Below are 14211 nucleotides of genomic sequence, written 5' to 3'. Positions count from 1 at the left end.
ACAGTGATCACAACTCCTTCAGTTTTAAAATAGTTATGAAAAAGGATAAATCTGGTCTTGGAAAAAGTACAAAATTGGGATATGGAATTTCCATATTATTAGGCAGGAACTAGGGAGAGTAAATCGGGAGCAGATGTTAATGGGTAATGTGTGAAAGTCATTTAAAGACCAGTTGATTAGAGTTCAGCACCATTTATTCCAATAAGGTGGGAGAGACAAGGATGGAAAGCTAAGGGAATCTTAGATGGCATGAGAGGTTGTAGAAGAGTTTAACCAGTCAGGATTAGAGAGTATTAGTTATAAGGAGAGGTTGGACAGACTTGCTTGGTTTTCTTTAGTGTCAGAGGCTGAGAGGAGACCTGATTAAATGTTATAAATTTATGAGAGACATAGATAGTCAGGACCCTTGCTCCCAGCGTGAAACTGTCAAATATTAAAGGGCATAGCCTTAACGTGAATGGGGGAATGTTTAAGGATATGAGGGGCAAGATTTTTTTCTGCAGCGAGTGGTGGGTGTCTGGAATTTCCTTGGGGTGATAGTAAAAACAGACACTATTGTGGCACTGAAGAGGCTTTCAGGAAGGCATGTAATAGATAGAAGGGAGGGATTGTGATCATTTGCAAGAGAAGAGATTAGTTTAATTTTGCGTCTTGTTTGGCACGAACATAGTGAGCTTGAGGGTCTCATCCTCTTACGCCGGAAGCTCTAACAGGCAGTCAGTCCGGAGTTCTAATTGAATCACTGACTCTAATTGCAAACAAACACCCCTGGTACTCTGTAGAACGTGATTATGTCGCTTCTCAACATAGCAAACTCAAGTAAATACAATTTTACGAACAAAGCTGTGGTGTCGATTTGAAGAATCTCACTGCCCCTCCCCGCCCCACCCAGTCTAATGTATCATTTCTGAGCAATTAGTGCTCCAGATGGAGTCTGAATCAACCCATGAACCACCGCACACCCACGGTAGACATCAAATCCACCTCATGAAATTGGGGCAAGACAAACAAGAAATGCTGGAAATATTCAACGGGTCAGGCAGTACTGGAAGACCCGAACGTCGTCTGTCACAGACATTGCCTGGCCCCCTGAGTTCCTCCAACAGACCGTTTTTTTTTTGCTAATGCTTCACGTTGATGATCAATCCTAATGATAGTTAACGGCCGGAAATATTATCTGTCTTATTTCCCTCAGCGGTTGCTGCCTGATTCTCCTGAAAAATTCCAGTGGTTTTTTTTGTGTATATTTAAATATTTTGCAACTGCATTTTTTGTTTTTTGAAAGGCATGCTTCACACGATCAGACAATTAGGACTTTGGGGGGGGAAAGCCTCTGATCGAAATAGAACCCTGGCGATGAAAGAGAAGTATAGCTTTAATGGGCAGTCCTCAAATATTAAACATCAAGTTGGTGATTTGCATGACACGCCTCTCTCAGATGCTGTTTGACCCAAGGCGGTACCTCTCTGCGTGAGCCTATCCTAAACAGTGATACTCTCAAAGTTATTAAGGATTGATATCTGGTCCGTCAACCTGCAACAAAGTATTTACGCAAATGTGTCAGCGTGCGGGCACAATATAGATTCTTCCTGCAAAAGGTTGCAACCAGATCATTGTGCTCAAGAAACTTAGAAACTGTAGTTTTTATCAAGACCATACAGGTAACTTTTACATTAATTACACTCAAATACTTTTTGTAACCTAGTATATGTAAACTAGTGTGGCTCGGGATAATGCAGCAGAGAAATTGTTTCAACTCTCGATTAAGTTATGGAGTACAACACGTTAAATTTCTCTTTTCAGTCTTCTGTCGGATTTTGTTTCGGTTTGAATCAATCATCTGGACCCAATTGATCCAGAACCGTATCGTCACCCCTCGCCTTCCTTCAAATATACCAGATCTGACAGTTCAGAACAGGCGGGTGTCTGGCACAATTTTGAGTTTGTTGAAGGATATGGAAATCAGCCTTAAAATACAAAATGGTATTCATTTAAAAGCGAAAAGCAACCTCTATATTAGATGAAGGATTATAACTAGACCTTATCTGTTCTTAAGAGTGTTGACAAACTGGTATTGTCCCAGCTTTCTACTCTGGCTCTGGCAGAGATGCCTGGTATTATTTTATTTAATATTAGGAGTGAGGGTGTGAATGAAAGTTTACTTTGGCTGAATTTGCCTTTTTTTAAATTCCATTCAAAAGTGTTTAGCAATGAAATCACAGTCTGCCATTGTGACTTCCTGGCACAGAGAGGATACAGGATCCAAAGGAAGGAATGAGTAACCTCAACAGACTTCACTTCAATTTTCTCCAAGTGATATTTCCACCCTGTTCTATACTGTGAATAAGCGGCCAATGTCTCTAAATTACTAGGAGGTGTGGTGCCACCTGCTCCCATGATAAACAAAGGTGGGGACTGACAGGGACATTCCGGGAGATTTTATACACTGGAAAATACAGCTGAACTGTGACTCTTCACTCCTCTTTTGACATTGTTCAATTACGTGCAAGTCTCAGCCAGCACTGTATTATGGAGCCTTTATCTGTACAACAGGACACTAGCATTAATCCTCCTAAGCAGTCCCTTGGATCAAGCATGAGTTGCTTCCATTTGTTTGTAAATTCTAAGATGACTGAAGCCAATGTTCCACAAATGGTTCATGTGACCAACAGGTACTGTCACATGGTGCCATAAACAGAAGTGAGTGAGTCTCGTATGTGGCACTGCTTTAATATGCCTTTGTACCATGCATTGTTTAGTGTAGTTTAATTCATTGTCATGTGCACTGGGGTACAGTGAAAAGCTTTTTTGTTGTGTGCTATTCATTTAGCGGAAAGGTTATACATAATCACAATCAAGCCTTCCAGTGTACAGATACAGGATAAAGGGAATGAGGTTTAGTGCAAGATAAAGTCGAGTAAAGTCCGAAGAAAAATAATCTGAGGGTTCCCAATGGGGTAGGTGGTAGGTCACGACCTCTATCTAGTTGTTGGTAGGATGGCTCAGTTGCCTGAATCTGAAGGCATGCATTTTCACACTTCTGTACCTCTTGCCTGTTGGGAGAGGGGAGAAGAGGGAATGTCCAGAGTGAGACCCGTCCTTGATGTTAGTGGCCTTGCCGAGAAAACGTGAAGTGTAGATGGAGTTAATGGAAGGGTGGTTAGTTTGCGCGATGGTCTGGGCTGCGTCCACAATTCACTGCAATTTCCAGCAGACTTGGATGAAGTTGTTCCCAAACCATGCTGTGATTCATCGTGATAGAATGCTTTTATGGTTTATCTGTAGAAATTGGTGAGAGTTGTTGGGGACATGCCAAACATCATCTCATGCCTTCTAAGGAAGTAGAGGCGTTGGTGTGCATTCTTGGCTGTTGCTTCGATATGGGTGGTCCAGGACAAGTCGCTGGTGATATTTACTCCACAGATCTTGAAGCTCTATTTCAGCGCTGTTAATGTAATGTGTACTGCTTTGCTTCCTGAAGTTGATCACAACCTCCTTTGTCTTTCTGACATTGAGGGAAAAGTTGTTGTCTTGGCACCAGGTAACGAGGTTCTCAATCTCCTCCCTGTACTCTGTCTCGTCATTATTTGATATCCGGCCCTCTACAGTGGTGTCATCTGTGAATTTGCAAATTGAGTTGTATTTATATTTGACAGCGCAGAACACATCCTTGTGGGGCACCAGGGTTGGGAATTATCATAGAAGATTATTTGTCACATATCCTCACTGCTGGTGGTCAGTTGTCAGGAAATCGAGGATCCAGTTGTAGAGGTGAGTGCTGACTCCAAGTTCCACAGGTTTGGAGATGAGCTTTGTACTATATTTGTTTGCAACTTGTATACTTGATATTTGTGAAGAGTTGCACACCACATGCTCCTTGCTTCTCTGTGCCCCTGATACGTGCACTCAAGGCTCACAATGCCATCCTGAATTCTCCTTTTCCTTTTGGTCATGCGCCAGAAATTGCCAGGAGGCAGTGAGGATGGATTGTCTTTTCAAAGAGGCTTTGACCACATCTTTGAATCTATTTCTCAGTCCAGCTGGTTACTTCTTACTGTGGCAAGTGCCATTATAAATAAAAGGACTGCCTCTAATAGCTTCTTCCCAATCCATTGCACCCTTTGTGCTCTTGGATCACTATAAGTGCCGGGAGCACCTAGGTTATGAGCTTTGAGTAATATTTGTGGAGAGAGGAACAGCAATAACATTCTTAAGCCCCTGTCCCACTTGCGTGTCCTTGGCACGCTAATTACGTGACCTCATGGTCGCGTTGAGGCGCGACGGTACCGCGAAGGTTGTGCGTGATTTCATTTGACCGCACAGCCGTCTGGAGCGCATGATGTCATTTGAAGATAGACACAAAATGCAGGAGTAACTCAGTGGGACCGGCAGCATCTCTGGAGAGAAGGAATGGGTGACGTTTCGTGTCGAGACTCTTCTTCAGTCTGAAAGAAGGGTCTTGACCCGAATCGTCACCCATTGCTTCTCTCCAGAGATGCTGCCGGTCCCGCTGAGTTACTCCAGCATTTTTTGTCTAGCTTCAATTTTCTTGGCCCCGCTCTGGGAGTCGAAGTGGGGGCGGATCCCGACTGCAACGGCCGTGAGCCCCAGGCTGAGTTCGGCGATCGTTTGCTTGCTGCTGTTGAAGGTGAGACGTTGCGTCGCACCAGGATCTTGGGCCTGTCCCACTTTGGCCGTCAGTTACGCGATAGGCCGTTGGTGCGCGAAGATTTCGTTCGCTGCAAAAATTTCAGAGCCCCGCGCGATGTCGCGCACAACTACATACCCCTCCGCACTTCTCAGTGGGACCGGCCCCACGCGGCCACACGATGCCCGTGCTCCTCAATGCGACAACGAGGTCGCGTAATTTGCGTGCCAAGGACACGTAAGTGGGACAGGCCCTTTACCTTGCACTTCTGGCATTTGCAGTACTTTGCACAGGTGCAAAGAATTTGTTAACCCACTGGAGATGGTGCATCTGCAGGAACGCGAGTGAGAGATATCCATGGTTTCTCTCCAGTCACTTGCTTTATTTTGGGGGTTCACCCGTTTTTAGTAGCTAATTGGTGGTCCAACTTGCTTTAAAAAAAAATATATTCTCAATTCAGACTGACCACCACATAACTGCAGCATAAATATAGCTATAGTGACTGTTTGACTCATTACCAGCCCAGCTTCACCACTATCTGAAAATTATAGTTTTCTTAAGATGTATTATGGAAATAGGCAAGAGTTAACCCAACTAGCTACATCTACAAAGAGGTCCTATTGTAGTTGTACAGAGCCTTGGTGAGACCACAGCTGGAATATTGTGTGGAGTTTTGGTCTCCTAATTTGAGGAAGGACATTCGTGCTATTGAAAGAGTGCAGCATAGGTTCACCAGGTTAATTCCGGGGATGGCAGGACTGACATATGATGAAAGAATGGATCGACTGGGCTCATTTTCACTGGAATTTAGGATGACGGGGGATCTTATAGAAACATATAAAATTCTTAAGGGATTGGATAGGCTAGATGCTGGGGGAGTCCAGAACCAGTAAACATTTCACCCAGAGAGTTGTGAATCTGTGAAATACTCTGTCACAAAAGGCAGTGGAGGTCAATTCATCGGGTGTTTTCAAGAGAGTTAGATATAGCTCTTTGGGCTAACGGAATCAAGGGATATGGGGAGAAAGCAGGAACTGGGTTTTGGATGATCAGCCATGATCATATTGAATGGTGGCACAGGCTCGTAGGACTGAATGGCCTACCCCTGCACATATTTTCTATGTTTCTATAAAAGGGAGGTCCTTTGGGGAAAATGACCTCTGCTTGCGAGATCAATATCCTACAACCCTATTTCTTAGAGCTCATTTGTATTCTAATGACTGTTGTGCAAGGCAGTCTGGGATGAAGGTCCTAAAGAATTGTTAACAAATCCTGAATGTGACACAGTAACTAACAGAATGAAAGCCACAGATCCAAAAAAAACATTAACATTTAGATTATTGACGTGCTAGTTTCAGGAATTCAATTAATAAATGCACCAGGAGAGCTATAATAACAGTGGCTATTGTGTTCATTTTTTAATTAGAGATCCTTACATTGTATCATTCGCTTGTGACTTGATTTTCACTTCCTTTATAACATTATATATCATTTCTTAATTGCTGTAAATCGTCCCGTGTACAAACTGCAAGAAAATATAGACAAATTCTTAAGGCACTGGCTTTGAAAATATATCATACCTTAAAAGGAGCATTAAAGCAGGGCTGCATACCAAAGTCAGGCCAATTCTGTATAAGACTTCACATAACAGTAATCTCTGCCAAGCACAAGCTGAATATGTCTGTGAGAAGGCTGCACGTAAACGATTGGTCCTTGAGTTTACTCTATTGCAGAGAGTAAAGATTGTGCTGCAAAATAAGTTGGGGAGTGGATTGGTGTTGTGACATGGAAAGATCATAGGGTTCACGGGATCATAAGATGTGTTTTTTTTTGTCGGAGTGAATTCGGTAGGCTGAGTGCACTACCTCCCAGCTAATCAATCTGTACACTTTCTGTAGGATCTGAGAGAATGAAGGAGTCCTGCCTGAATCCGATGAGTTGTTTTTGACTCGATCTGCACAAAAAGCTCTTAAGCAACAAGTCATACACCTTTTAATAGTACCAATTAAATATTGGACAAAATAATCCCATTGTCTTTATTCCCTATCATCAATTCTGTTTTCTGGCTATTGAATCTGTCTCCCTCTCTGGTAATTGTCCAAACTTGAATCAGGCTGTTCATAAATTGGGTGTCGTATTTGAACATGAGATGAACTTCTGATACATATCCACATCATTACTAGAGTTGGAAAATTAAAAAAAAACCAGAGTTTTGAAATCTGAAATAAAAACTAAAAATGCTGGAAGCACTTGGCAGGTGCAGAATCTACGTTAAACAAAAGAGAAAAGCATCAGAACCAAGACTGACCAATTCAGTCTTTGCAACTGACTCTAATTCCACCCCTGTGTAGGAAGGAACCGCAGATACTGGTTTACACCAAAGATAGACACAAAGTGCGAGAGTAATTCAACAGGCTGGGCAGCAACTCTGGTGACAAAGAATAGGTGACTTTCAGTTTGAAAGTAGAGGTGGGGGAAACTGAAGGCGATAAAAAGGCCAGAACAAACCGGGGCCAGCAACAGATGGCTCAGCTCATCCATTTCTCTAACCATTTTTTGTTTTTTTTTGGGGGGGGGGGGGGGGGGGGGGGAGGGTGCAGTGGAGAGATAAGTTTTTTTGGCCTTCCATCACAGCAATGTGATGGATGTTTATGTAAATTATGTTGTGTCTTGGGTCTATTTGTTTGTAATGTATGGCTGCAGAAACGGCATTTCGTTTGGACCTCAAGGGGTCCAAATGACAATAAATTGAATTGTATTGTATTGTATTGTATTTTTGTCTTCAGAGGATTACACCCTCCCACATCCATTAAAAACCTTCATCCGACAATCCTCCCGAAAATTGCTATTCCTCCAATTCTTGATTCTAGGTCTTTACAAAATGTTAGAACTCCACTACTGCACCTTCAGTTATCTCTGTTCTAAGTTCTGGGATTCCCTTGTTAAATCAATCCACCTCTCCTCTAATCCTTTGTTTAAGCCATTACTTACAACCAACCTCTGATCATCTGCACTAATACCAAATTATATGGCTCGCTATCTAATTTTGTAGGATTGTGCTCTTGTGTAGTGTTTGGGACATTTGGTTGTGTTATAGGAGCTCTATAAAAAAAAAAAGGTAGACACAAAATGCTGGAGTAACTCAGCGGGTGAGGCAGCATCTATGGAGAGAAGGAATGGGCGACGTTTCGGGTCGAGGCACATAAATAAAAGTTTTGTTGTGGTTTGAATCTAAGAAAATTACATCACAGTTGAATGAGATGGAAGTTCCTGGGATATTCTACCATGGCATTGGATGTCAACCTTTTTGAACAGGATAATTTTAGTGAATGATTCTGATTTTTTTCAAAGGGAAACTTATGAGAAGGTACATATTTCCCTAATTGCTATTGAATGGTGAGACCCTTAGTAGAAAGCTGAAGATTATCCGCTATAAGGTATTGAATCAGTTGGGGCAGTAGAACAAGGCATGATGGCTCAAACTTGTAAAGAAGATTATGGCACCAACAACATAATTCACTTCAATGGAGGGCGTGTCAGAACAGTCCAATGTTTAAATTCCGGCTCTCACTTAGTACCTCCTCTGTATTTTAAGTATGGTAAATGCCTAAAAATAAATTTCTCTGTTTAAGGTATCAATACTGATGTTAATAAACTTATTTCAAAATTGTTTTTATTTTATGGGACTTTTATACCACAGTGAAAACCCTGAGGGGTCCAGAGCAGTTGCATGCGAAACAGATGTTTTATTTTAGAAGAATCTAGAACTAAGGGTTATTATCTAAAAATAAATTGTTGCCCATTTAAGACGGGTGATGTGATTTTTCTCTCTCGCTGAAAGCAGTGAGTGTTTGGTACTTTCTTCCTCAAAGGGAAGTGGAAGAAACATTTCTGTTGTTTTTAAGGCAGAGGTGGATAGATTCTTGTTAAGCAAGGGAGGATAGGCGGGAATACAAATTTGAGGTTACAATCAAATCAATCATGATGTAATTGAATACAAAAACCGACTACCAGCACCAAATGGCCTACTCCTGCTCCTAATGTGTATGTTTGTAAGAACAAGTTAAATCCATGAGATGGATGGGAAACTATACAATCTTTTGGGAATAATGATTGAGACAAGATCAAATGATTCCTTACCTTATTTTGTCTGCACTACCTGTGCCACAATGATGCAACGGGTAATAAGCTACCTCAAAGCTCCAGTAATCCAGGTTTGATCCCGACCTCCAGTGCTGCCAGTGTGGAGTTTACATGTTCTCCATGTGACTGTATGGTTTTCCTCCACATCCTAAAGATATGTCATAAGGCCGTAAGTGATAGGAGTAGAAGTAGGCCATTCGGCCCATCAAGTCTACTCCGCCATTCAATCATGGCCGATCTATCTCTCCCTCTAACACCATTCTCCTGCCTTCTCCCCATAACCTCGGACACCTGTACTAATCAAAAATCAAAAATCTATCTATCCACCCTCATTCTTCTAAGCTTCAGCGAGTACAGGCCCAGTGCAAACAAACGCTCATCATGGGTTCACCTACTTATCCTTGGGATCATTCTTGTAAACCTCCTCTGGATTCTCTCCAGAGCCTGCACATCCTTCCTCAGATATGGTACCCAAAATTGCTCACAATATTCCAAATGCAGTCTTACCAGTGCCTTATAGAGCCTCCCTGCTTTTTATACAAGCCCTCTTGAAATAAATGCTAGCATTGAGTTTGTTTTCTTTACTACCGATTCGATTTGCAGATTAACGTTTTGGGAATCCTGCACCAGCACTCTCAAGTCCCTTTGCACATCTGATTTCTGGATTCTCTCCCCATTTAGAAAATAGTCAATGCCTTTATTCCTGTTACCAAAATGCATGACTCCACACTTTGCTACACTATATTCTATCTGCCACTTCTCTACCCACTCTCCCAACCTGTCCAAGTCCTACTGCTTTCTCTACACTACCTACCCTTCCACCTAATTTCGTATCATCTGCAAACATATGTGAGATAGAATAGAGGGAAATATGTGGGGGAATGGGATTGCTCTAAGAAATGGGATTGCTCTAAGAAATAGCACAGACTCATTGGGCCAAATGGCCTTCTTTATCCTTAGACTTTACGTTAGACTTTAGGGATGCATTATGGAAACATGCCCTTTATCCCACCAAGTCCGTGCCGGCCAGCAATCACCCTGTACACTAGCACTATCCTACACACTGCGGAATATTTACCGAAGCCAATTAACCTACAAACCCGGTACATTTTGGAATGTAGTCGACCCGTAGTCCAGATTGAACCTGGATCTCTGGCGCTATAAGGCAACAAGTCTACCACTGTGCTGACCTAAATATTCTTCAAATAATCTCATGTCCATACATTCAAGTGTCATACTCAATAGTTTAGTTTAGAGACACAGCATGGAAACGGGCCCTTCGGTCCACACTGACCATCTGATCACACTAGTTCCACGTTATCCCACTTTCTCATCCGCTCCCTGCACACTGAGGATAATTTACAGAGGCCAGAGTGTAACCTACAGGGCCACACGTTTTGGGGTTGTGGGAGGAATAGAGCACCCGGAGAAAATCCAAGTAGTTATTGGGAGAACATGCCAACTCCACACCTGAGGTCAGAATCGAACCTGGATTTCTGGCGCTGTGAGGCAGCACCACTATGTCACCATGATGAAATATGTTAGCACCAAGGCAATATACATCCCCTCCATGTGACTAATTGAGTAGGATTGAGAAAATTACCTACAGAATAAATCAGCTCATTTACAATCAGTGTCTTTCTGTAATTCCCAATTTTATTGCCTGGCGAAAATGGAACAAGACTACTCCAGTGCCATTAAGATTGTTCTTTCATGTAAAACAACACACTGTAGGTGCTTAAACGTTTTATTTTAAAGAACAAAAATGTAGGGAATGTTCAACAGGCCAGGCACCATATATGAAGAGAGAAATGGAGCTAAGTTTTCAGATAAATTAACCTTCATCAACCTTCCTGAACCGTACTAATGAATTGACTATAAAGAGCAGCTTTAGACAGCAAAATGAAAGTCCTAATTACTATGTACTTGAATTTTCTCAGGAAGGTTAAACAATGGGCTACCCTTTGAGCTGTCACCGGCCGCAGCGCGACCCAGGGGCCCGGTATCCGAAGGGGAAGAAGCGACTGAAAGAGCGGCCGGCCAGCCATGCGGGCAGCCAGCCCGGGCACCAGGTCAACATCAACACGGCAATCGAGGAGGAGCTGATGACCCTGCCGGGCATCAACCGGTTGTTGGCTCACAACATCGTGTTGTACCGGGACAAGATCGGGGGCTTCCGCAAGATCGAGGACGTGGCTCTGGTGACAGGGGTGGGTGCCGCCAGGCTGCAGCAGATGAGACCCGAGGTCTGCGTGGGGGCCGTCGAGACGCTGCAGGCGGGGCCTGAGGTCGGTGTCGGGGCCGCAGGCCCGCAGCAGACGAGGCCCGAGGTTTATGTGGGAGCTACCAAGCCTCAGCAGGGGAAGCCCGAGGTCGGTGTGAGCCAACGAGGGCTCTCTCGCTCCGTGGAGAACCTCTCCAGCTACGACCTGCTCTCCTGCGCCACACTTAACATCAACCTGGCCTCGGAGAAGCAGCTCACCGCCTTGCTGGGGGTGTCCGAGGACCTGGCTCACCGCATCGTCCTCCACCGGCCCTACCGGCACGCCAACGACCTGCTGCGGGTGACGGGTGACGAAGCCTTCTCCCTGACGCCCATCAGCTCCCGACTCAGCGCTGCCATGCCGAAGGCCACCTTATCCGCGCAGCGGGCCGGCGCCCTCCCTTTCTGCAGCCTGCAGGACCTGAGCCTGAAAACGGGGATCCGGCCTCGCACCCCCTCGCTGGATGCTCTACATTCAACCTTCACCGACTGCCTCGACGGCAGGAGGGTCATTCGTGTCGCCACATGGAACCTGCAACGCCTCAACTTGGACAAGGTCAACAATCCTGGAGTGAGGGAAGTCATCTGCATGACCCTACTTGAGCAGGGGTTTGTAATCACTTCACTCAATCGTTGAACTAGCATCATGCGACCTGAAACCCATAAGGCTCATGGCGCTGTTTATGCTTCTCTCCATCTGTACATCCATTGAACCCTTTTAGCAACAAATCACTAAAAACAGACAACTCTAATTTTTATGGTTTGCAGACTTCTTACTGCCAACCGCAACTGACGAGTGCCGTAAGGAGTGTTTGATCTTAAGCCAAAATAATTCATTATCCTATCTCAAATCGATTCTTATGAGTCTGGTATACAGAAAGCAGTTCCACAAAGTCTATTGTGTATAGGGTGATTTCACGAAAGGTCACTGGGTCATAGGTCTTCACGCACGGAGCCGCAAAATCCAACTGGGGTACAAACGTCACTTCCAGTACATGTTATCGATGCTAGCAACGCGTACTTTCAAACCTGTTAAAAACCGCGAAAACGGTTAGTTTTTGCGCTGTAAATAACTGTGCCAGTCGGGATGACCGTGAGACACAGTTATCCTGCTTTAGAGTTCTAAAGATTAAGGAAAATGAAGGTAAAGAGAAGAGAGAGCTGAAGGGAAAATAACAGCGGAAGTTGTTGGCCGTGCAGATATAAAGATAGAAAATATCGGGAATTATCGCGTTTGCTCGCTGCATTTCATCAAAACTAAGGCATTATTGATGTTTTGATGAAATGCAGCGAGCAAACGCGATAATTCCCGATATTTTCTATCTTTATATCTGCACGGCCAACAACTTCCGCTGTTATTTTCCCTTCAGCTCTCTCTTCTCTTTACCTTCATTTTCCTTAATCTTTAGAACTCTAAAGCAGGATAACTGTGTCTCACGGTCATCCCGACTGGCACAGTTATTTACAGCGCAAAAACTAACCGTTTTCGCGGTTTTTAACAGGTTTGAAAGTACGCGTTTCTAGCATCAATAACGTACTGGAAGTGACGTTTGTACCCCAGTTGGATTTTGCGGCTCCGTGCGTGAAGACCTATGACCCAGTGACCTTTCGTGAAATCACCCTATTAAAGCACAGAAAAAGCGCGTTCAGTACCGTATGTCCACACCTGTGTTTATGTTCCACGTGAGCCTTCGCCAAAGTGTATTACCTAGCATTTGGCTGCACTGCAGTTTAATTCCAAACATGGCTTTCAATTATGCAGATGTATTCATGTCCTCCTTCATTTTATTACACTCGTCTGTATAGAGTATAAATCATCACCCATGACTTGAAATTATATTTCTCTTTTCAAGTGCAAATTATTTATGTAATCATGAGAAATATTCTAAGATATCTTCCATAAAGCAAAACCCTGAATAACAAGAGAATGTGAGGCTCTGGTCAAGAAAAAGGAGACTTGTCAGGCATAGGCAGCTGGAATCAAGTGAAATCTTTGAAGTGGGTGAGGGAATGCATTTTAGAGGGAACTTCAGAAGACAAAAAAGGGACATGGGATAGGCCTAGCAGATAAGGTAAAGGAGAGTCCAAGGAGTTTACAAGTATGTTAAGGGCAAATGAGAAACCTGGGAGAGAATGGGCACCTTAAAGATCAGAGGTTGAATATATGTGGAGGCTCAGGAGATGGCCAAGGTATAAAATGAATATTCCTCATCTGATTTTACCCTAGAGAATGCATGGGTGTGAGTGAACTTGGGGAAGCTAATTGAAGAATCTCGAGGGAAAAAAAAGTACTGGAGGCCTTAAAATGCATAAAGGTAGATAAACCACTGGAACCTGATCAAGTGTAGCTGAGGACATTGTGGAAAGCTAGAAAGACATTGCAGGGCACTGGCAGATGTTTGTATAATGAATAGATGTGGGTGTGGAGCCAGAAGACTTGAAGACTGTCTGTATTACAGTGGGTCACTGAATGTCCTAAGGCATATGGAAGTAAATAAATCTCCTGGGCCCGATCAGATATATTTGAGAATGCTGTGGGAAGCAGAAGAAGAAATTGCAGACACTCTGGATGAGATGTATGAATCATCGTTAGTCACAGATGAGGCTGGAAGATTGGAAGGTGGCTAATGTTGTGCCTCTATTTAAGAAGGGCTGCAAGGAAATGCCTGAGAACCAGAGATCAGTGAGCCTAACATCTGCGGTAGGCAAGTTACTGGAGGATATTCTGAGGAATAAGATTTACATGCATTTGGATAGATACAGCTGATTAGGGATAGTCGGCGTTGTGTATGTGGGAGATCGTGTCTTACAAATCAGAGTTTTTTTGAAGAAGTAACCAAAAATGCTGTGAGCAAAGCTGGAGATGATCGTCTCTATGGACTTCAGCAAGGCATTTGATAAGGTTCTAAGTGGTAGGCTGCTATGCGATGTTAGATTGTATGGGTTGCAGAATTGTATGGGTTGCCGACATTTGACTTCATGGAAAGAAGCAGAGAGTGATGCTGGAAGGTGGCTTTTCAAGCTGGAGGCCTGTGAGTTGTGGTGTGCCTCTGGGATCGGTGCTGGAGCCATTGCTGTTTGTGGTTTATCAATGATTGTGATGAGAAAGTAGAAGGCATGATTAGTAAGTTTGCAGAAGACACTAAATTGGGTGATA

The 14211-nt window shown here is 43.6% G+C and overlaps 1 protein-coding gene across 1 annotated transcript in view; it reads left to right on the top strand.

Moving 5' to 3' along the window:
- The first annotated feature begins 1494 nt into the window (after positions 1–1494).
- The window catches only part of LOC116982695 (endonuclease/exonuclease/phosphatase family domain-containing protein 1-like), a 42235-nt gene continuing 29518 nt past the window's right edge, over positions 1495–14211 (top strand). Inside the window, exons 1-2 of the mRNA XM_033036060.1 lie at positions 1495–1661; positions 10732–11663. Of these exons, the coding sequence (XP_032891951.1) occupies positions 10744–11663 (920 nt within the window). The 5' untranslated portion in view covers positions 1495–1661; positions 10732–10743. The remainder of the gene's footprint in view (positions 1662–10731; positions 11664–14211) is intronic.

Source organism: Amblyraja radiata, chromosome 17 (assembly GCF_010909765.2).
Source record: "Amblyraja radiata isolate CabotCenter1 chromosome 17, sAmbRad1.1.pri, whole genome shotgun sequence".
Lineage (NCBI taxonomy): Eukaryota > Metazoa > Chordata > Chondrichthyes > Rajiformes > Rajidae > Amblyraja > Amblyraja radiata.
Note: the sequence above shows the minus strand (reverse complement) of the source record. Positions and strands in the feature narration are given on the sequence as shown.